Source organism: Balaenoptera physalus (genome assembly GCF_965194825.1).
Source record: "Balaenoptera physalus genome assembly, chromosome: 1".
Lineage (NCBI taxonomy): Eukaryota > Metazoa > Chordata > Mammalia > Artiodactyla > Balaenopteridae > Balaenoptera > Balaenoptera physalus.
In genome coordinates this window covers 168,199,120-168,218,169 of record NC_138882.1, presented here as the reverse complement: position 1 = coordinate 168,218,169, position 19,050 = coordinate 168,199,120, and the positions used below count along the sequence as shown (strand labels likewise).

Sequence of the window (19,050 nt, the reverse complement as noted above, 5' to 3'; positions counted from 1 at the left end):
AATAAATTTATTTATTTATTTTTAAAAAGACAGGACTTTGTGCTGCAAGTGACAGAAAACCAAGTCAACATAGGTTAAGTACAAAAGAAAACCTAATGGCTCACATAATTTGAAAGTTCAAGAGTTGGACATTTGGGACATCCCTGGTTGGCGCAGTGGTTAAGAATCCGCCTGCCAACGCAAGGGACAGGGATTCGAGCCCTGGTCCGGAAGATCCCACATGCCTCGGAGCAACTTAGCCCGTGCGCACAACTACTGACCCTGCACTCTAGAGCCCCCCAAGCCACAACTACTGAAGCCCGTGCTCCCCAACAAAGAGAAGCCACCACAATGAGAAGCCTGCTCTCTGCAGCTAGAGATATACTGTGCGCAGCAACGAAGACCCAACACAGCCAAAAACACAGTAAATTAAAATATTTACTTTCAAAAATAAAAAAAGAAATGTCCAAATCTGGCTGCCACCTATAATAGATAGGGCTTCAGGGCTAAACTCCTAGTCCCTAGTCAGGGATCTAAACAGCCCCCTCACCTACCCCCAAGGTTGCCTTTTCCTATTGACGGAAAAGTGGCCCAGCGCCTGGGTGGGTGGGGCGGATGCACTGCGCATGCTCGGCCGCAGAGCACGACGGGGAAGGGGTGGGGCCTGCGCGACCTTTTCCCGTTGAAGTTCTTTTGAGAAACGTAGCGCGGCGACCGTCGGTGAGAGAAATTAGTAAGCCTCCTTAAGCGCTTGTAGTGTCGGTCTTTATTTCTGTGCTTTACCAGAGACGGGCGGAGAGTTTGGCCAGTCGGAGGAAGGATGAAGTGTTTGGGAGGGTCGGGGTTCTAGGGACTCAGCCCTGTGTGCGGATGCCGCCATGTGGGGGCCAGGAATTCAGCGTCAGGCCCCTGGATAATGTTTGTCGTCTCCTTTAACATAGTCCGCAGAGAGTCGGGGCGTTTTGCGCCCCCCCCGCACCCCCCCCCCCCAGCTTCCTGCGTTTCTCGCCGCCGACTCTGCTCCTGCGCCGTAACTGCGTTCAGCCTTCGGTCTTTCTCCATGGCCTCCGTTTCTAAAACATTATTTTGATCACACCTGTGGCTCTCCCTCGTTAAGCAGTGATTTTTTTTCAAACTGAAAAAAATATCATGGAACTCCTTTTGCAAATAGAGTTGTACATGGCATCTTAAATAAAAGATATTTTTTAATTATTATAAATGGCTCGTCATGAAATGGGATATGAAATTTTGATTAGATGAAGGTGCAATCTTTGTCATTTTATGTTAGTATTTAGCTTTTGTGTACAAGATTGAATTGAAAGTATCTTGGTTGCATGGACTAATGTTTACAAACGGTGACTTTTTTAACTTTCTCAGGTTGCAATCTCATACTTTTCAATTAAACTGACTGGAAAGTAGGTAAGTGGAGAATTTTCTCTTTAAGAGTTGAATCACTGATAATATCTGACGATAGCTTGTATTCCTCATCACAAATATATAAGACAAGAAGCCCCCGAAATTTATAACAAGAACTACATTTAGTTCTAACACTTTGCGCATTTAACTCTTAGGTTGAGGCAAGAGTATTAGTTAAAGGAGTAGATGCCCTTGCTAAAACAGTAAATTCACTTCTAGGATTTTCTGTGAGTGGACATATACAGTTCAGAACCCAAAAAGTATAGGTTCAAAGCTGTAAACTTCCTCATCAATGACACAGCTACAAGGCATTGAATTATATTCACCCTGATGGCAGGAAAAGCTATTTTCTGAAGGTCTCTGTTAATCTAGCACAAATAAATTAATGCTTTGGAGGTCACCAAAATACTTCACATTTGGTATGTAACACGCTTAAGTGTATCTCATAATTTTATTAGTTTTTTTAAGTAAATTTTTACTTAAAAGAAATACGAAGTGTTTGCTGAACCCCAAAAGCTACTGATGTACAAGACTTAAGTTCAAGGTCTTTGGTATTTAAGGACTTTCCGGATATGAACCACATCTGCTTTTCCAACTTCATTTCCTTCCACTAACACTCTTGCATTTTATCTTCATCAATAACTCCACTTCTTATAGTTCCCATATGTTTGTGTTTTTCCACATACTGTCCCTGTATCTGGAATATCCCCCATCATTGCTTTATAGACATCTACTTGAAAACCTAGCTCAAATTTAACCTTCTAAGACTTCTTTGACCATCTTCTCTTACCTCATTTCTGCTTTGTACCTCATATATGCTTACATTGTGCTAGGCAGAGTGTTATGAGAGTCTGCACATGGTAATTATCTCTATAACCCCAGTACCTATGCACTTCATCAGTAGTGGCTCCCCATTGCCTACAGAACTAAAAATGGACATTTTAGTTTGGTTTGAGAAGCATTTAGCCTTCTGCCTCCAGTCTTCCTATCATTCCAGTAAAAGAGCTTGCAGAACTCAACAAATAATACAAATCTTTGGAAAGTGTAATGCGTCAAGAAGTAGCTGTAATGCAAAGAAATAAGAGTATACCTGCTTCTGGACTCCTACATTACTCATTTTATTTTTGCTTGTGTCCATACCATACCATCTTAACTACTGTAGCTTTTTAGTAAGTCCTCAAATTTTTTTCTTTTTTGAGATTGTAGTGCCTATTCGAGGTCATGTATACATTTTATGTACATTATGATCATCTTGCAGGTTCAACAAAAACTGCTGGGATTTTGATCTGTAGCTCAGTTTGGGGAAAACTGACTTAATATTGAGTCAGTCGCTGTCTGTCTCCATTTATTTAGATCTTACTGTATTTCTCTCAGCATTGTTTTGTTTTCAGTCCAGAGATCTTGACGTATTTCATTAGATTTATTCCAATATTTGATGTTTTATGACACTATAGAAAATAGTTATTCTAAATTTTTTAATATCTAATTGTTCTACTACAAAGAAATGTAATTGATTTTTTTTTAATATTGACCTTGCTAAATTTACTTAATAATTTCAATAGTTATTTGGAAATCCTTTTGGATTTTCTATGTACACAACATGTCATCTATAAGTAATGACGATTTTAGATTTTTTTTCTTGTATTATTAACCTGGCTAGAAACTCTAGTACAATGGTGACGAGAAGTGATGAGAGAGGAAATTTTAAAATATTGACCTTGAATTAACCTATGATCCTGCAAAATTCACTTATTCTAGTAGTTTTTATTGGGGTTGGGGAGAGGAAGAGGAGATTCCTTAGAGATTACTGTATACACAATCATGCTGTCTACAAATAAAGACAATTTGTTTAGTTTTTCCTTTCCAGTCTTTATGCCTAATTTCCATTGAGTATTTCACTTGAGCTTAAAGAATTCCCTTTAGCATTTCTACAGTGTAGTTTGCTAGTGATAAATTCTCACCGTTTTCATTTATCTGAAAATGCCCTTATTTCACTTTTATTTTTGAAGGATGTTTTTACTGACTATAGAATTTTAGATAGTTTTTTTTTTCCCCCCAGCATTTTAAAGTTATTCCATTGGCCTCTGGTCTTCATTGTTTCTGACAAGACAGCCTTCATTCTTATTTTTGTTACCCTGTATGTTAATGTCCTTTTTTTCTAGCTGCCGTTAAGATTTTCTTTTTATCTTTGGTTTTCACCAGTGTGACTATGATGTGCAGAGTTGTCTTTTCCTTATGTTTATCTTATTTTTATTCACAGAACTTCTTGAATTTGTGTGGTTTGAAATTTTTGTTCATTTTGGGGAAATTGTCCAGCCAGTATTTCTTTAAATGTTGCTCCTGTTTCATTGCCTGTTTTCTCTTATTCTGAGGCTCAGTTTACATGTGTGTCAGACCATTTTGCTATTTCCCACATGTTGCTTACATTATTTGTATTTTTATCCTTTTATGTATCAGTCTGACTACTTTCTACTAACCTGTCTTCTAGTTCACTAATTTGATATTAAATTCATCTGTTGAATTCTTAATTTCCCTATTTTACTTTCCAATTCTCAAATTCCCATGATTTTTTAAAAATTGAATTCCAGGATTCTGCTGAACTTTTCCATTTTTTTCTGTATTTTCTTAAACACATCAAAGTTCTTGCCTGCTAACATCAATATGAGTCACACTGTGGGTCTGTTTCTGTTGTCTTTTTTCCCCTTGGTTTTTAGTTTTGTTTTGTTTGATTAAATTATTTATTTGGTTGCGCTTGGTCTTAGTTGTGGCAGGCGGGCTCCCTAGTTGCAGCATGCAAACTCTTAGTTGCAGCATGTGAACTCTTAGTTGTGACATGCATGTGTGATCTAGTTCCCTGACCAGGGATCAAACCCGGGCCCCCTGCATTCGGAGCACGGAGTCTTAACCACTGTGCCACCGGGGAAGTCCCTTCAGTTTTGTTTGTTGGGGGGAGTTTGCTCATACATTTTTATTCTGGACATTGTGGGTGAAAATTTTGAGAGACTCCTCCAGAGAGGACTGCAGTTCATTTAGGCGTGCAGATAGTACTAGCAGATTACTTTGATCCTGTTGAGGGATTCTGTTAGGCATTAGTATGGGCTGATCTATTTAGGTTTGCCCTTTCTTCTAGGAAGTAGTCTTTTCTCCTGGGTTGTGGCCCTTACTCTTAGGGCTTGGCCTCCTGGAGTCTCAACTGAAAGTCCACATCTTTACCACGTCCCCTCTTCCTTAGCTGGGCTTAAATTTCAACTGTTCTTAGCTTTGCAAAGCTACTGTAATCTCTTTTAGCCTCCCAACTGCTGTTTTCTGCTAGGTTTTTTGGAGTCTTGCTCTGTAGATGTGCAGTTTAGGGGTTAGCTAATAAGTGGAGGAGGGGAATATTTGTGTGCAAATTTGGGGGCTTATTTCTCTGAGGTTCTTTCCTCCCAGATTGTGCCTCTTGAGTTCCAACTACTTAGGCACCCAGAACTCCTATCTCCTTAGCTCACTATGCTGCTATTCTCTGCTTGGGCATTTTCCTTTATCCTGGAAGGTGCCCTCAGAGGTAAAGCCTGTTAATTTTATAATTGTTTCCAGTGGAAGAATTTAGCATACTAAAAGCTATTCTGTTATGCCTAGATTTATCTTATCTAGATATATCTTATTTTTAATTCTTGCCAGTTTGATAAAATCTGGAGCTGAGTTGGTTTAGAAGCTGAGTAGAATTTGAATAGGCAGAAATGACTTTGCAAGTAGAACAGTAAGAGCACAAGTATAGTGGGGAGGGAAATTCTCTCTTTCTTAGATTGACAATTGATTAATTTTTCGACAGGTTTATGTGTGCAATATTGTACTAATTTTCCAGGAGGGAAGTGTATACATTTCGTCTGGAGGTCTATCTGTGTGTCTAGAAGTAACTCCTAATAGCTTGCAATTTCTTTGCAGTCTCAAGGGTTTTTGTTTGTTTGTTTTATTGAAGTATAGTTGATTTACAATATGGTGTTAGTTTCAGGTGTACAGAGTGATTCAGTTATATATATATTTCTTCAGATTATTTTCCATTATAGGTTGTTACAAGATATTGAATATATATATATATATATTTACTGTGCTATACAGTAAATCCTTGTTGCTTATCTATTTTATGTATAGAGGTTTGTATTTGTTAATCCCATACTCCTAATTTATCCCTCCCCCTCCCCTTTCCTTTTGGTAACTGTAAGTTTGTTTTCTGTGTCTGTTTGTTTCTATTTTGTGTATAGACTTATTTGTATTATTTTTTAGATTCCACATATAAGTGGTATTATATAATATTTGTCTTTGAGTGACTTAATTCACTTGGTATGATATTCTCTAGGTCCATCCTTGTTGCTGCAAATGGCAATGTTTCATTCTTTTTTATGGCCTAATAATATTCCATTGTATATATATACCAATCTGCTTAACCCAGGCATCTGTTAATGGGCACTTGGGTTGTTTCTATATCTTGGCTATTGTAAATAGTGCTGCTATGAACATTGGGGTGCATGTATGTTTTTGAATCAGAGTTTTCATCTTTTCCTGATATATGCCTGGAAGTGGAATTGCTGGATCATATGGTAGCTCTATTTTTAGCGGTTTTTGGGGTTTTTTAAAATTAATTAATTATTTTATTTATTTCTGGCTGTGTTGGGTCTTTGTTGCCTTGCGCTGGCTTTCTCTACTGGCAGCAAGTGGGGGCTACTTTTCATTGGGTGCACAGGCTTCTCGTTGTGGTGGCTTCTCTTGTTGAGGAGCACGGGCTCTAGGCGCACGAGCTTCAGTAGTTGTGGCTCACAGGCTCAGTAGTTCTGGCTCGTGGGCTCTAGAGTGCAGACTCAGTAGTTGTGGTGCATGGGCTTAGTTGCTCCACGGCATGTGGGATCTTCCCGGACCATGCCTTGAACCTGTGTCCCCTGCATTGGCAGGCGGATTCTTAACCACTGCGCCACCAGGGAAGCCCTATTTTTAGTTTTTTAAGGAACTTCCATACTGTTCTCCATAGTGCCTGCACCAATTTACATTCCCACTGAAGTGTAGGAGAGTTCCCTTTTCTCCACACCGTCTCCTGCATTTATTATTTGTAGACTTTTTGATGATAGCCATTCTGACTGGTGTGAGGTGATACCTCATTGTAGTTTTGATTTACATTTCTCTAATAATGTTGAGCATCTTTTCATATGCCTGTTGGCTATCTGTATGTCTTCTTTGGAGAAATGTCTATTTAGGTCTTCTGCCCATTCTTTGATTGGGTTGTTTGGGGTTTTTGATATTGAGTTGTATGACCTGTTTTTATATGTTGGAAATTAAGGCCTTGTCGGTCACATCATTTGCAAATATTTTCTCCCATTCTGTAGTTTGTCTTTTTGTTTTGTTGATTGTTTCCTCTGCTGTGCCAAAGCTTTTAAGTTTGATGAGGTCCCGTTTATTTTTGCTTTTATTTGTTTTGCCTTGGGAGACTGATCTAAGAAAATACTGTTATGATTTATGTAAGAAAATGTTTTGCCTTTGTTCCTTTCTAGGAGTTTTATGGCGTCTTATCTTATATTTAGGTATTTAAACCATTTTGAGTTTATTTTTGTATGCGGTGTGAGGGAGTGTTCTAATTTCATTGATTTACATGCAACTGTCCAGCTTTCCCAACACCAGTTGTTGAAAAGACTGTCTTTTCTCCATTGTATTTTCTTGCCTCCTTCATCATAAATTAATTGACCATAGGTGTGTGGGTTTATTTCTGGGCTCTCTATTATGTTCCATTGATCTGTATGTCTGTTTTTGTGCCAATACCATGCTGTTTTGATAACTATAGATTTGTAGTATAGTCTGAAATCTGGAAGCATTATGCCTCTGGCTTTGTTCTTTGTCTTTTATGGTTCCCTATAAATTTTAGGATTATTTGTTCTACTTCTGTGAAAAGTGTCATGGGTGTTTTGATAGGGATTACATTAAATCTGTAGATTGCTTTAAGTAGTATGGCCATTTTAACAATATTAATTCTTCCAATCTAAGAGTATGGGATATCTTTCCATTTCTTTGAATCATGTTCAGTTTCTTTTATGAATGTTATATCGTTTTCAGTGTATTGGTCTTTTACTTCCTAGTATAAATTTATTCCTTAAGGTTTTGTGGGAGTTTCTGACATGATTTTGAATGAGATTTTTTTTTTTAACTTTCTCTTTCTGATACTCATGTTTTCCTTTAAAAACATGTGAATTTTGTTTTCTGCTCCATGATACATCCCTCTTTGGTTTAAATTAAAATGTTTTAAATTACTTATTACCAAGTAGTACTAACTAGCAGAAAGATGTTTATCCTATGACGACTATTAGTCTCCAACATATATAGTTTAGCCCCAGTTTGGGAAGATGGGTGGGACTATGTTAAAAAGAGGTCTCTAGGACTTGTTTTACTCCTTTGTTCATTGTATTGAAAAAGGAAGTAATGAATTTGTTATTCATATATGTCTTTTGCTCTTTTGGGTTTTTTAGTAGCTAAAGAAATGTTATATACCATTTTCCTCTACCTCAGAAGTATATATACTTTTTTAATATTTAACTGCTCTGCCTTTTTTAATACTTTATTTATTTATTTATTTATTTATTTGGCTGTGCCAAGTGTTAGTTGCAGCACGCAGGATCTTCATTGCCGGGTGCAGGATCTTCGTTGTGGCCTGCGGGATCTTTTAGTTGTGGCATGTGGGATGTTTAGTTGCAGCATGTGAACTCTTAGTTGCAGCATGTGAACTCTTAGTTGTGGCATGTGGGATCTAGTTCCCTGACCAGGGATCCAACCCGGCCCCCTGCATTGGGAGTGCAGAGTCTTAGCCACTGGAACACCAGGGAAGTCCCAGAAATATATTTTAGATTAATTACACTTTCAGGGTACTTTCTATTCTTTGCCTGTGTGATGACTGACATGTATGAAGGGGTTCCTAGATATTTTATTTTTAATTGATCTTTAGACTTACATAGCATATTTACTTTCAGGTGAAGGGAATCTACAGTCTAGTAGTTAATTTCCAGTGAGTTTTGCTTTGCTGGTTGTATGTAACGCTCAAATGGGTTGAGCAGAGACTATATGAGCTTTTATTGCACTTCACAGTCAGGCCTTATTTAATTTTCTGCCTTGGGATAGGAGTATCAACTACAAATTAGCACTTGCCGTTGGCACTTGCCAACTACCTTTACAAGGATTAAATCATGTGCTGCTGCAGCTGCTGACTTTCAACACCCCCTGAAAGGAGTTCAGGGTGGAGAGCAGAAATGAGACACTCTGTGCTCTGGGAAAAACTGGCAGAACAGGTCTTCAGATAGTTAGATATTTTCAGGAGCCGATTTTATGAGCCCAATTCTTGTTATCTCCTCATATCTAGAAAAGCACTAAAATTCTTCACGGTGATGACTGCTCTTCGTGACTAGCAGAAATGTACTCCCCCTTCACCAAAGTCACATATATACTGACCTTCCCCCCTACCTCTTTGGAGCAGTTTCTCAGAGCTATCTGAAATGCTGTCTCCCTGGGCTATAGTCCTCATTTTGCCCCAAATAAAACTTAACTTGCAACTCTTACGTTGTGCATTTTATAAGTCGACAGGAGCTTTCAGTAAGAGCTGAGTTAAAGATCAGTGAGTTGGGGCTTCCCTGGTGGCGCAGTGGTTAAGAATCTGCCTGCTAATGCAGGGGACACGGGTTCGAGCCCTGGTTTGGGAAGATCCCACATGCCGCGGAGCAACTAGGCCCGTGAGCCACAGCTACTGAGCCTGCGTCTGGAGCCTGTGCTCCGCAACAAGAGAGGCCGCGATAGTGAGAGGCCCGCGCACCGCGATGAAGAGTGGCCCCCGCTCGCCGTAACTAGAGAAAGCCCTAGCACAGAAACGAAGACCCAACATAGCAATCAATCAATCAATAAAAATAAATAAATCTTTAAAAAAAAAAAAATGCTCCCCCTTGGCATGTATCACCTTCTCCAGGAAGCCATCCTCCTTTAAAAAAAAAAAAAAAAAGATCAGTGAGTTGAGTGGCCAAGTCCCAACCTCAAAAACAAAAGACAATTACAGAACTTCGGGGTTTTCAACGTACTAACTCAGAATAAAACCACAGACCTGGAGTTACTCCAGTAAGAACTTTAACTTAACCATATCTGTTTTACTTATCTGCTACCCTCCATAATCATTAGTTGTAAAGCCCTTTTTTTAAAAAAGTATCCTTTTCTCTTGGAGGTGATTTAAGAGGAATCCAGGAGACTTGTCCTCTGCAGCCAAGTTAGGATTGCAGGAAGGGAAAGAGTTCCAAAGGATTTAGAATTGGAGGTGGCCGCTACAAGAAAAATGGAAAATAGACCTCAGTTAAGGAAAAAGAACACAAGGAACCAGTCTGTCCTTGGGAAAAGAGGCCTTGGGGCTGAACAATTGTTACCTGAAAACTGGGTTTGCCTCTTGGTGGGCATCAAGCCAGTAGACACAACCAAGCCAAAGATCTGGAGAAGGAAGGATTGATTTATTATTACTTGCAGCAGATAAGGAGAACACTGGGGATCTTTACCAAAGCAGTATCTCCCCAACAGCAAAATTGGGAAAGTTTTAAGCTAAGGGTACATGCCTGTTCATGAAGGGACTTGAGCAGAGGAGAATTCAGCATAGAATTGGGGGAAAGGTCGACAGAGTCCAAGCTTTAGTTGATTGAAGTCTGGAGGCTCAGCATCATCTTTCCATCCTCCACCTGGGTGGGAGCCTTAGTTCCTGTAGAACTGAAAGATATATTGTTATTCCCTTGAGGAACCAGGACCCTTGCCCCAAGGCTACACTGTTGTTTCTTGACTGCTCCTCCCTTGTTTCTGCATTCCCTCAAGATCATTAATTACTGAGACCTGTTCAAGGGCAAGCATTGAAGCCAGGCTTAGATCACAAAATGGCTTAGGCCAAAATGGGTTCTCTTATGTCAGGAAAGCCATTCCTGGTTCTCTTTCTCCAGGGACCCCCTGAGCTATCTGCTTACACAATCAAAGGCTCCTGTAGTTCCTCAAAAGTTATAAAATGGAATTCTTTTTTAAGCTTGAATGCACAGCAGTCTTTTATATTGATTTTGGATTTTAGCTATTGTTTTGGGGGTTTTTTTACAGTTTTTTTTTGTTTGGCTGCACTGGGTCTTCATTGCGCGTGGGCTTTCTCTAGTTGCGGCGGGGTCTACTCTTCGTTGCGGTGCGTGGGCTTCTCATTGCGGTGGCTTCTCTTTGTTGCGGATCATGGGTTCTAGGCGCACGTGTTTCGGTAGTTGTGGCACACGAGCTCAGTAGTTCTGGCTAGCGGGCTCTAGAGCGCAGGCTCAGTAGTTGTGGTGCATGGGCTTAGTTGCTCTGCAGCATGTGGGATCTTCCCGGACCAGGGCTCGAACCCATGTCCCCTGCATTGGCAGGCAGATTCTTAACCACTGCACCACCAGGGAAGTCCTTAGCTGTTGTTTTAAAAAAAAAAAAAAATCAACCCAGTAAATTTGAAGATCTAACTGACTTTATTCATGAATCTGGCAGTATCCCATCTAGTAAGTAGCAGAGCACTCAAGGAACTGTACAAGATGGAACGTTTTTATAGGCAGAAAGAGGGCAGGACAAGAAAGCTAAAAGAGTGGACTAGTTTAGACGGGGTCACCTTCCCTTAGGGGAAAGCAGGGGGTCTTGGGCAGATTACCTCACTAGTGCTGACCAGGAAATTAAACTGATTGGCTTAAAATTCCACTTCTTGGAGAGGCTGAAACTACAGTTCTGTTAGGTATTATCAATAAGTCTTGGCGGGGCTTAGCACAGTTAAGGCCAGCTTGGGCTTGTTGTTTCTTCTTAACACTATTTACCAAAAAGGAATCCTTGAAGGGGGGGTGGGGGAGGCATTAAGTATAATGGGAAAATAGCTTCAAGACATAATTAGAAGGTATATTTGATCTAATTTGGCGATTAGATGTGGGGACTTCAGGAGAAGAGGCATTTAGGACTATCCCTAGATTTCTGGCTTGGGAAATTGAGTATATACCATAGTGCCATTTCCCAAGAAAGGGAACATGTGTAAAGCAGGTTTATGTGGATGATATAAGAATATGATTTTAAATCTCCTGGATTTGAGGGACCTGTAGAACATACAAGTGGAGATATTTAATAGGCAATTGGGTGTATGGGCTAGAGTTCAGGTATGTAGGGGAAAAATAGCCTATAGATGATAGTTGAATCCCAGGTTGTGCCCATAGAGCAAACAAGAAGAGTCCTGAGGAATTGTGCTTTGGAGGAACACACATATTCAGAAGCAGGTGAAATAAATGTTTGAGAAGAAGACTGGCAAAGAGGTAGGAGGAGAAATAGGTCTTGGAGTCTTAAGAGTCAAGGAAGGAGAGGGACTTCCCTGGTGGTCCATTGGTAAAGAATCTGCCTTCCAATGCAGGAGACGTGGGTTGGATCCCTGGTTGGGGAACTAAGATCCCACATGCTGCGGGGCAACTAAGCTCATGCACCACAAGTACTGAGCTCGCTCGCCTCAAGGAGAGAGCCCACATGCCACAAACTACAGAGCCCATGTGCTCTGGAGCCTGTGCGCCACAACAAAGAGCCCGCACCGCAACGAAAGATCCTGCAGCCTCAACGAAGACCCCCGCATGCCACAACTAAGACCTGACGCAGTCAAACAAACAAAGAAAATAAATCTTTCGCCTTTAAAAAAAAAAAAAAAGTCAAGGAAGGAGAGAATTTCAAAGACAAGTGAAGGAATAGTCAGAGGGAGGGCAGTAGCTTTAGAAATTTTTGAATGTATTTAAATGGTTCTATGAGAGAAACCAATAAGGAGGGGAAGAGGAGACCTGAGGGAATAGAAATACAGACTAGTCTCTATGCAAGAAAAAAGCATAAAGGTTTATCTACTGGAGAAGTGTAGAAAGCAAAGCTATATTGGGGAGTAATGGATGAGGGAAGGAAGCTAGTGTTGTGAAATAACGTTTTGTGCTCCCAGAAAATTACTATATTTGAAGGGACTAACGTTTAGAAATCAGATTCTTAAGACTTCCCTGGTGGTGCAGTGGTTAAGAATCCACCTGACAATGCAGGGGACACAGGTTCAATCCCTGGTCCAGAAAAATACCACATGCTGCAGAGCAACTAAGCCCGTGCGCCACAACTACTGAGCCTGCTCTCTAGAGCCCTCAAGCCACAACTACTGAGCCCGCGCACCACAACTACTGAAGCCCACACGCCTAGAGCCCGTGATGCGCAACAAGAGAAGCCACCACAACGAGAAGCCCACGCACCACAACAATGAGTAGCCCCTGCTCGCCAGAACTAGAGAGAAAGCCTGCGTGCAGCAACAAAGACCCAACGCAGCCAAAATAAATAAATAAATAAAATTAAAATCAGACTCTTTATCAATTCGTATTTTATTTTAGGAATCTGGATACTGTTCTCTAAGAAAAAACCTATTAGTTTGGAACTGGAGGATTTCTTTGCATCAGATAGTAAGATGAAAGAATCAACAACAGATGGTGAATGTGACAAAGCAGTGGCACCACAACTGAAGAGGCTAGATGAAATTAAGGCAGAACCTGACAATGCTCAGGTAAATATTTTACCTTATTTTCTATTTTCTAGAGTAACATTTAATTATAAATTTTAGTTATGCAGGTGCTGGTTTATCAGTTGAAAATCTTAATTCCTTCCCCAAAACAGTTGACCAAGTAATAACAGGGTGTGCAGTGAGTGCTGTAGTGAGCATATGCAAGAATATGAGAGAAGGTTGGACTGTTTGGAAGTGGGTTTGGGGGTTGATAAAAGGATTGCTGGTTTTCCCTGGTGGCGCAGTGGTTGAGAATCTGCCTGCCAATGCAGGGGACACGGGTTCAAGCCCTGGTCTGGGAAGAACCCACATGCCGCGGAGCAACTAGGCCCGTGAGCCACAATTACTGAGCCTGCGCGTCTGGAGCCTGTGCGCCGCAACAAGAGAGGCCGCGATAGTGAAAGGCCCGCGCATCGCAATGAAGAGTGGCCCCTGCTTGCCGCAACTAGAGAAAGCCCTCGCACAGAAACGAAGACCCAACACAGCCATAAATAAATAAATAAATAAATAAAATTAAAAAAAAAAAAGAAATTCCCAAATATTAAGTTCAAAGGAATATAAGCTCACAATAAAAACTCAAAAAACATCCAAGAAAATATGGTTATATAAGCAGAAAAAAAAAAAAAAGGATTGCTTAGGGTATTATGGTCCTAACTGAGGTTAACACATTTCTGTTTTCATTTTTCTTAACTTGAAACAATATAAATAACTAGTTATATGTTTTTATGCTGCTGTCTCTATTAAGTAGTAGAATTATTTAGTACATTTTAAATTCTTAGAATTTTTCTTTATTATTTATCCAAATTAGTTTCATATTTATCCTTAAACTTTTTTAGACATGTCAAATGCTAAAGAACCTATAAAGGAACAACTGAATCAAGCTGTGAGTGTTTTGTAAGTAGGGCCAAATTTCCTTAGAATGTTTATATATGAACCAGCTGAAATTTATAGTGAAATGAAAAGTAATTTCATTTTTAATTAATTTCTAGTATTCTGTTTAGAAATAGCTAAAGTAAATCAGTACCAAGTAAGGGTATGACTCCCATTGAGTTGGTGACAATGGGAATATTGTCCACCTAGGAAGTACCCGTTGCTCCTTCAGCCCGTGGACATTCAAAGACATAGATCAAGTTTAGGTAGATTGCCTGCTGCTCTGAAAAAAATCCTCCTCCGTAAGACTCATTCAGCCTAACCTAACAATTTTTGTGTTTAAGGACTTTATGAAGACAATTAGCTATTAGTGATCAGAACAAGAAGGGAGAATAGGTATCATTACTGAGTATGTCTGCTCTCTTTTTGTAGTAGCTAGTGAGGGACTGTGTTAACAAAAATTTATAAAGTCATATCTAGGTACAGTAGAAAATATTGTAGTAACTGATGGGTGTTATCAGCCAAAGGTCACCAAAAGGGTAGTGCTTACTTATGTACCATGGTTCAATTCAATTATGCAATTCACAGAACAGACTTGAGCATAATATATCATTTTCCATTGATTGACTGGTTGTTTTCATTATTTTTCAACTCTTTTTTAGGAGTATTGTCAAGCCCAACAGCCCAGAACTCAGGAGAATGACCTGAAAATAAACACTACGTTTTCAGACAATGGTAATAGAATTAGTTAAGTTAATCATATTTATTCTGACCAATGTGATAGCCAGTTTATTCTGCTTTTTTAGAATGCCTTTGAATAGTGCATTGATTGTTCTGGGTTTCAAGTCCAGGAGAAGTAACCTCTATAAGATAATGGAAGAATGCATACTTAATTTTATGTAAATACTAATTTTTTTCCTTCCTGTTTTGTGTTTATAGCTTCTCAGATGACTACAGGCATTCAGCTTTCTCTGGCATCATCTGGCATGAATAAGATGCTTCCCTCAGTTTCAACCACAGCTATTCAGGTTTCCTGTTCTGGCTGTAAAAAAATTCTTCAAAAGGGGCAAACTGCTTATCAGAGGAAAGGGTCTACTCAGCTTTTCTGCTCCACACCGTGCATCACTGAATACATTTCATCTCTCAATTCACCAGCTCTTCCGAAGAGAACTTGTTCAAACTGCTCAAAGTATATAATTTTAAATTATGGCCCCTTTTACTTCCCTACATAGATCTTGATCAGAATCTTGGTTGTAATTTTCTGCGTGGTTTTTTCTTTTTTTTTTTCTGAAGAAGTAATCACCTTGGTTTAGGTAAAAGAAGCTACTTCTGCTTTTAGTTCCTCTAATAGATTCTTCAGAAACAGTTTTTTTTTATCAAGAGATTTCCAGAAATTAAAATGATAAGAGCTGTGTTTCTCTTCACCTTTAAATAATGACTTCTGAAACTTATTTTCCTATTCTTTTCATTTGAAATTCTCTGTAAGTGGGGTTATTGCATGCCCATTATATTTTATCATTTAACTGTATAGTGAGCAACCTACTAAAAATTTAATCATATAACAGTTATTTTTTTGACCTTCCAAGGTGTAAAGTTATATAGTGTTTCTCTTGTAATGGCAAGTGAAGTAGTTTAATTCTTTTGAAAAATTGAATAGCCTTAGATAAACATAGACGTATGTATGTAATCTTTTTACATTTTCTGTGAACTATTATTGGGGTCTTTTTTGCTAACTTTTTTACATATGTAAAACAATTTAGATGAGAAGAAAGGAAGTAGTAGTGATTTCATAATGTCCAGAACTTTGAACACTACACTAAGATGTCTAAAGGATCAGTGCTTTGAGGGTCCCATAGTATTATAATTCTGGTTTGTTAGTACTCATTAAATGCTAGTGTTAAGTTTTACGTGTCTTTGTTTCAGAACAAGAAAACGCAAAGGCTACCAATTTTGCCAGTAAATATAAATTCCTTTCAAATAATATCTTGTTTTGGAATCAGATTGCCACAATTTGAATCTTGCTTCCTCAATTTACATTTTGCTACTCTGTGTGATCCCTGAGCAACTATATCAGCATCATCATTTGGGAGCTTGTTAGAAATGCAGAATCTCAGGTGTCACCCAGGCCTATTGAATCAGAACTACATTTATCCCCAAATGATTCATATACATGCTAAAGTTCGAAAAGCATTGAGAACTTCTTTTTTAGTATTCCCATCTATTTTGTTAAATGTACGTAAGAATTTTGATCATTAAATAATATATTTAAGTGATCAGAACAATATTTGCATGTAATAAGAACCCAGTAAATGTTGGCTATTGCTATTATTCTCTTAACAAACTCACATACCCTTTATATTGGTTGCTTCAGCTCCTCATTTGGCTGCTGCTTCAGGAGTTAACCCTTGCTTCAAGTCTTCCTCCCCAGAACTCTACTTACCTTTCTTTTGTGCTTTGTAAACCCTTTAACACTATACTTTGTCCTTTTTCTTTTTCGCTGTGGGCTGTATGGCACTCTCTTCAGCATGCTTTCTTTCTCTGCAGAATCATAAAACTGGAAGGGACCTTAGAGATCATCCAGTCCAAATATTTTCTTTTGGTTTTGAGGAAACTGAGGCTCTGAGAAGTTAAAGTATCATGTTGCTGTGTTTGGAGTTTACCCATTATACATCTTCAGCGGAGCTCCCAGACAGATTGAAAAGGCTGAAGCAGGAAGGATTTAGTGTGTAAGTTGTTCTCTAAGGCAAAGAAATCCAATATGAACAAAACATGAAATAAGTTTTACTTCCTTTGGAATAAAAATGTTTTGATAGAAAATACTATTTTATAGATTGGTGGAAAGGTGGTACAGTGATGCATAGGCTGCGAGAGGCTGTCCGTTGTTCAGAGTAACCTTTACTGTTTTCAGAACTTTTTACTGTACATTCATTAGCCTCTTGTATTAGTTATGTAGTTCTCAAGATTTTAGCTAATTATCAGTTGAGGTTTTTGATGAGGTTTTTTTTAATAGCAGTGATTTTAAATCTGTTCTGAGTCGCTATAGGGGTTTTTTTAATTGAAGTATAGTTGATTTACAATGTTGTGCTAGAGTCAATGTAGTTTTTATTCTGTTTCATGAACCAGATGAAAGTAACTTTGAAAATGACATTTTAAATCATGTTAGAAAGATAAGACTGTTCTTTAGAGAGCTATGTATTAAAGTGTATTTCTGTACTTCTGTATCCCAGTTGAAGCTAACCAGAGATCCTGAAAGAAATTAGTGGAGTTTAAAATAGGCCCATCCACTAATGATGTAACACTTATTTGTAGGAAAGTTGTTCAGGCCTATGCTCAGCCTTTGGTTAAGCTAATTTTAGGCACTTTTAACAAAATTCATTTTTGATTTTTTTTTTTTTTTAAATAAGGCCTTAGTAGATTAGAAGCTAGCAATCTAATATGCTAATCGCAGTAAAAGCCAATAAGCATTTTCAGACTTCAGTGCTTTTGCCAGTGCTATTTCTTCTGCCTTCCTTCCCATCTGGCTAATTTCTTGCTATCTTAAAGGTCTGCCTCAAATATCTGTACCCTTCGTCTATTCCCATACCATTCCTTCCTCTTATTCCCCCCAGCCACCCAGATAATTGTTCCATGGTCTGTGTTTCCATAGTGTTCATAACTCCCAAAACATTGATTGTAAAATTAATGTTATTAAAGAATTGATAATGCTACAGTTAGACTATGAACCTCTTGACATTAGGGACCAGATTATACTCATTTTTATATCCCCAGGGCCTAAACACTGTTTGGCACACGGTGAATCCTAGAAAAAATTTTGTCACAACTCAGATACTGCATGTAGAGCTACATCTTAAGCCAGTAAAATGACTGGTGTTGTGATAATGAAAATTAATCTGTAATTTTGGTGCTGTTTAAGGAGGCAGAAAGATTATAGTACAGATAGTCCCTAACTTACAATTGTTCTACATAATGATTTTTCGACTTTACAGTGGTGCTAAAGCGATACACATTCAGTAGAAACTTACTTCGAATTTTGAATTTTGATCTTTTCCTGGGCTAGTATGATAGTATGCAGTATGATATTCTCATGATGCTGGGCAGCGGCAGTGAGCCCCAGCTCCCAGTCAGCCACGTGATCACAAGGGTAAACAACCCATACACTTAAAATCATTCTGTACAACCATTCTGTTATTCATGTTCAGTACCATGTTCAATAAACCACATGATATGTTCATCACTTTATTATAAAATAGGCTTTGTGATAGATGATTTTACCCAAATGTAAGCTAAGGTAGGTGTTCTGAGCACCTTTAAGGTAGACTAGGCTAAGCTATGGTGTTCTATAGGTTAGGTGTATTAAATGAATTTTTGACTTACGATATTTTCAATTTAAGATGGGTTTATCTGGACATAACCCCATTGTAAGTCAAGGAAGATTTGTACACTAAAAATTTGTAAATATTGAGGTATTAAAATAGTGTTGATTTCAGGAGTATTTCATCTGGAAAACTATTATTCTGAAAGATTGATATTCTGAGGGATCTAGGTAGACAGATATCTTGGTATTTCCTGTAGTAGCAGTTCTCAAATTTTCTGGTTTCTGGACCCCTTTACAATCTTGAAAGTTTTTGAAGACCCAAAGAGCTTTAGTTTATGTAGCTTACATCTACCTATACATATATTGTGTTAGAAATTAAAACTGAGGAATTTTTAACTATTAACTCATTTAAAAGTAATAAACTCTGCATGTTGACATAAATTTTGTTTTTTTGAATAATAGCCGTTTTTAAAATTTAGGAGAAATTTTAAGAAAAATTTAGTGAGCACTGTTTTATTAGTTTTGCAAACTGCTTTACTGTCTGGCCAGGTTCTCATATCTGCTTCTGCATTCACTTGGTTATAAAATGTTGTTTTGGTTGAAGTCTGAAGAAAAGCTGACCTTACAAATAAGTATTTGGAAAAGGGAGGAGTGTTTTAATAGCATTTCAGATAATTGTGGATGTTCTTTGATACTACAGTTTTCTTAAAGGATACTACAGTTTCTTAAAGGTTAGTTGCAATGTGGAATCTGAAGCCATATCAGTGAATTTTTTGTACTGTCACGTTAAAATTTATTGGTCTATTTGTACTTTGAATGGTTCTTTTACCCACAACTGATTTTTGCTTCATGCTATCATCATTTGGAAAATATTGATTCCCTGAGGTATGCAGAT

General features: G+C 38.4%; 1 protein-coding gene across 13 annotated transcripts in view; it reads left to right on the top strand.

The window, feature by feature from the left end:
- Positions 1–617: 617 nt before the first annotated feature.
- ZMYM1 (zinc finger MYM-type containing 1) overlaps positions 618–19,050 on the top strand; it is a 35,722-nt gene continuing 17,289 nt past the window's right edge. For 2 of the 13 annotated variants that reach the window (XM_082415376.1, XM_082415367.1), the window contains exons 1-4: positions 618–712; positions 12,804–12,973; positions 14,503–14,575; positions 14,780–15,029. In XM_082415376.1, the coding sequence (XP_082271502.1) occupies positions 12,878–12,973; positions 14,503–14,575; positions 14,780–15,029 (419 nt within the window). In that variant the 5' untranslated portion in view covers positions 618–712; positions 12,804–12,877. Of the gene's footprint in view, positions 713–1,356; positions 1,399–12,803; positions 12,974–13,806; positions 13,865–14,502; positions 14,576–14,779; positions 15,030–16,384; positions 16,567–19,050 lie in introns of those variants that run through there. The other 11 variants (XM_082415371.1, XM_082415370.1, XM_082415373.1 and 8 more) reach the window with 10 other exon arrangements.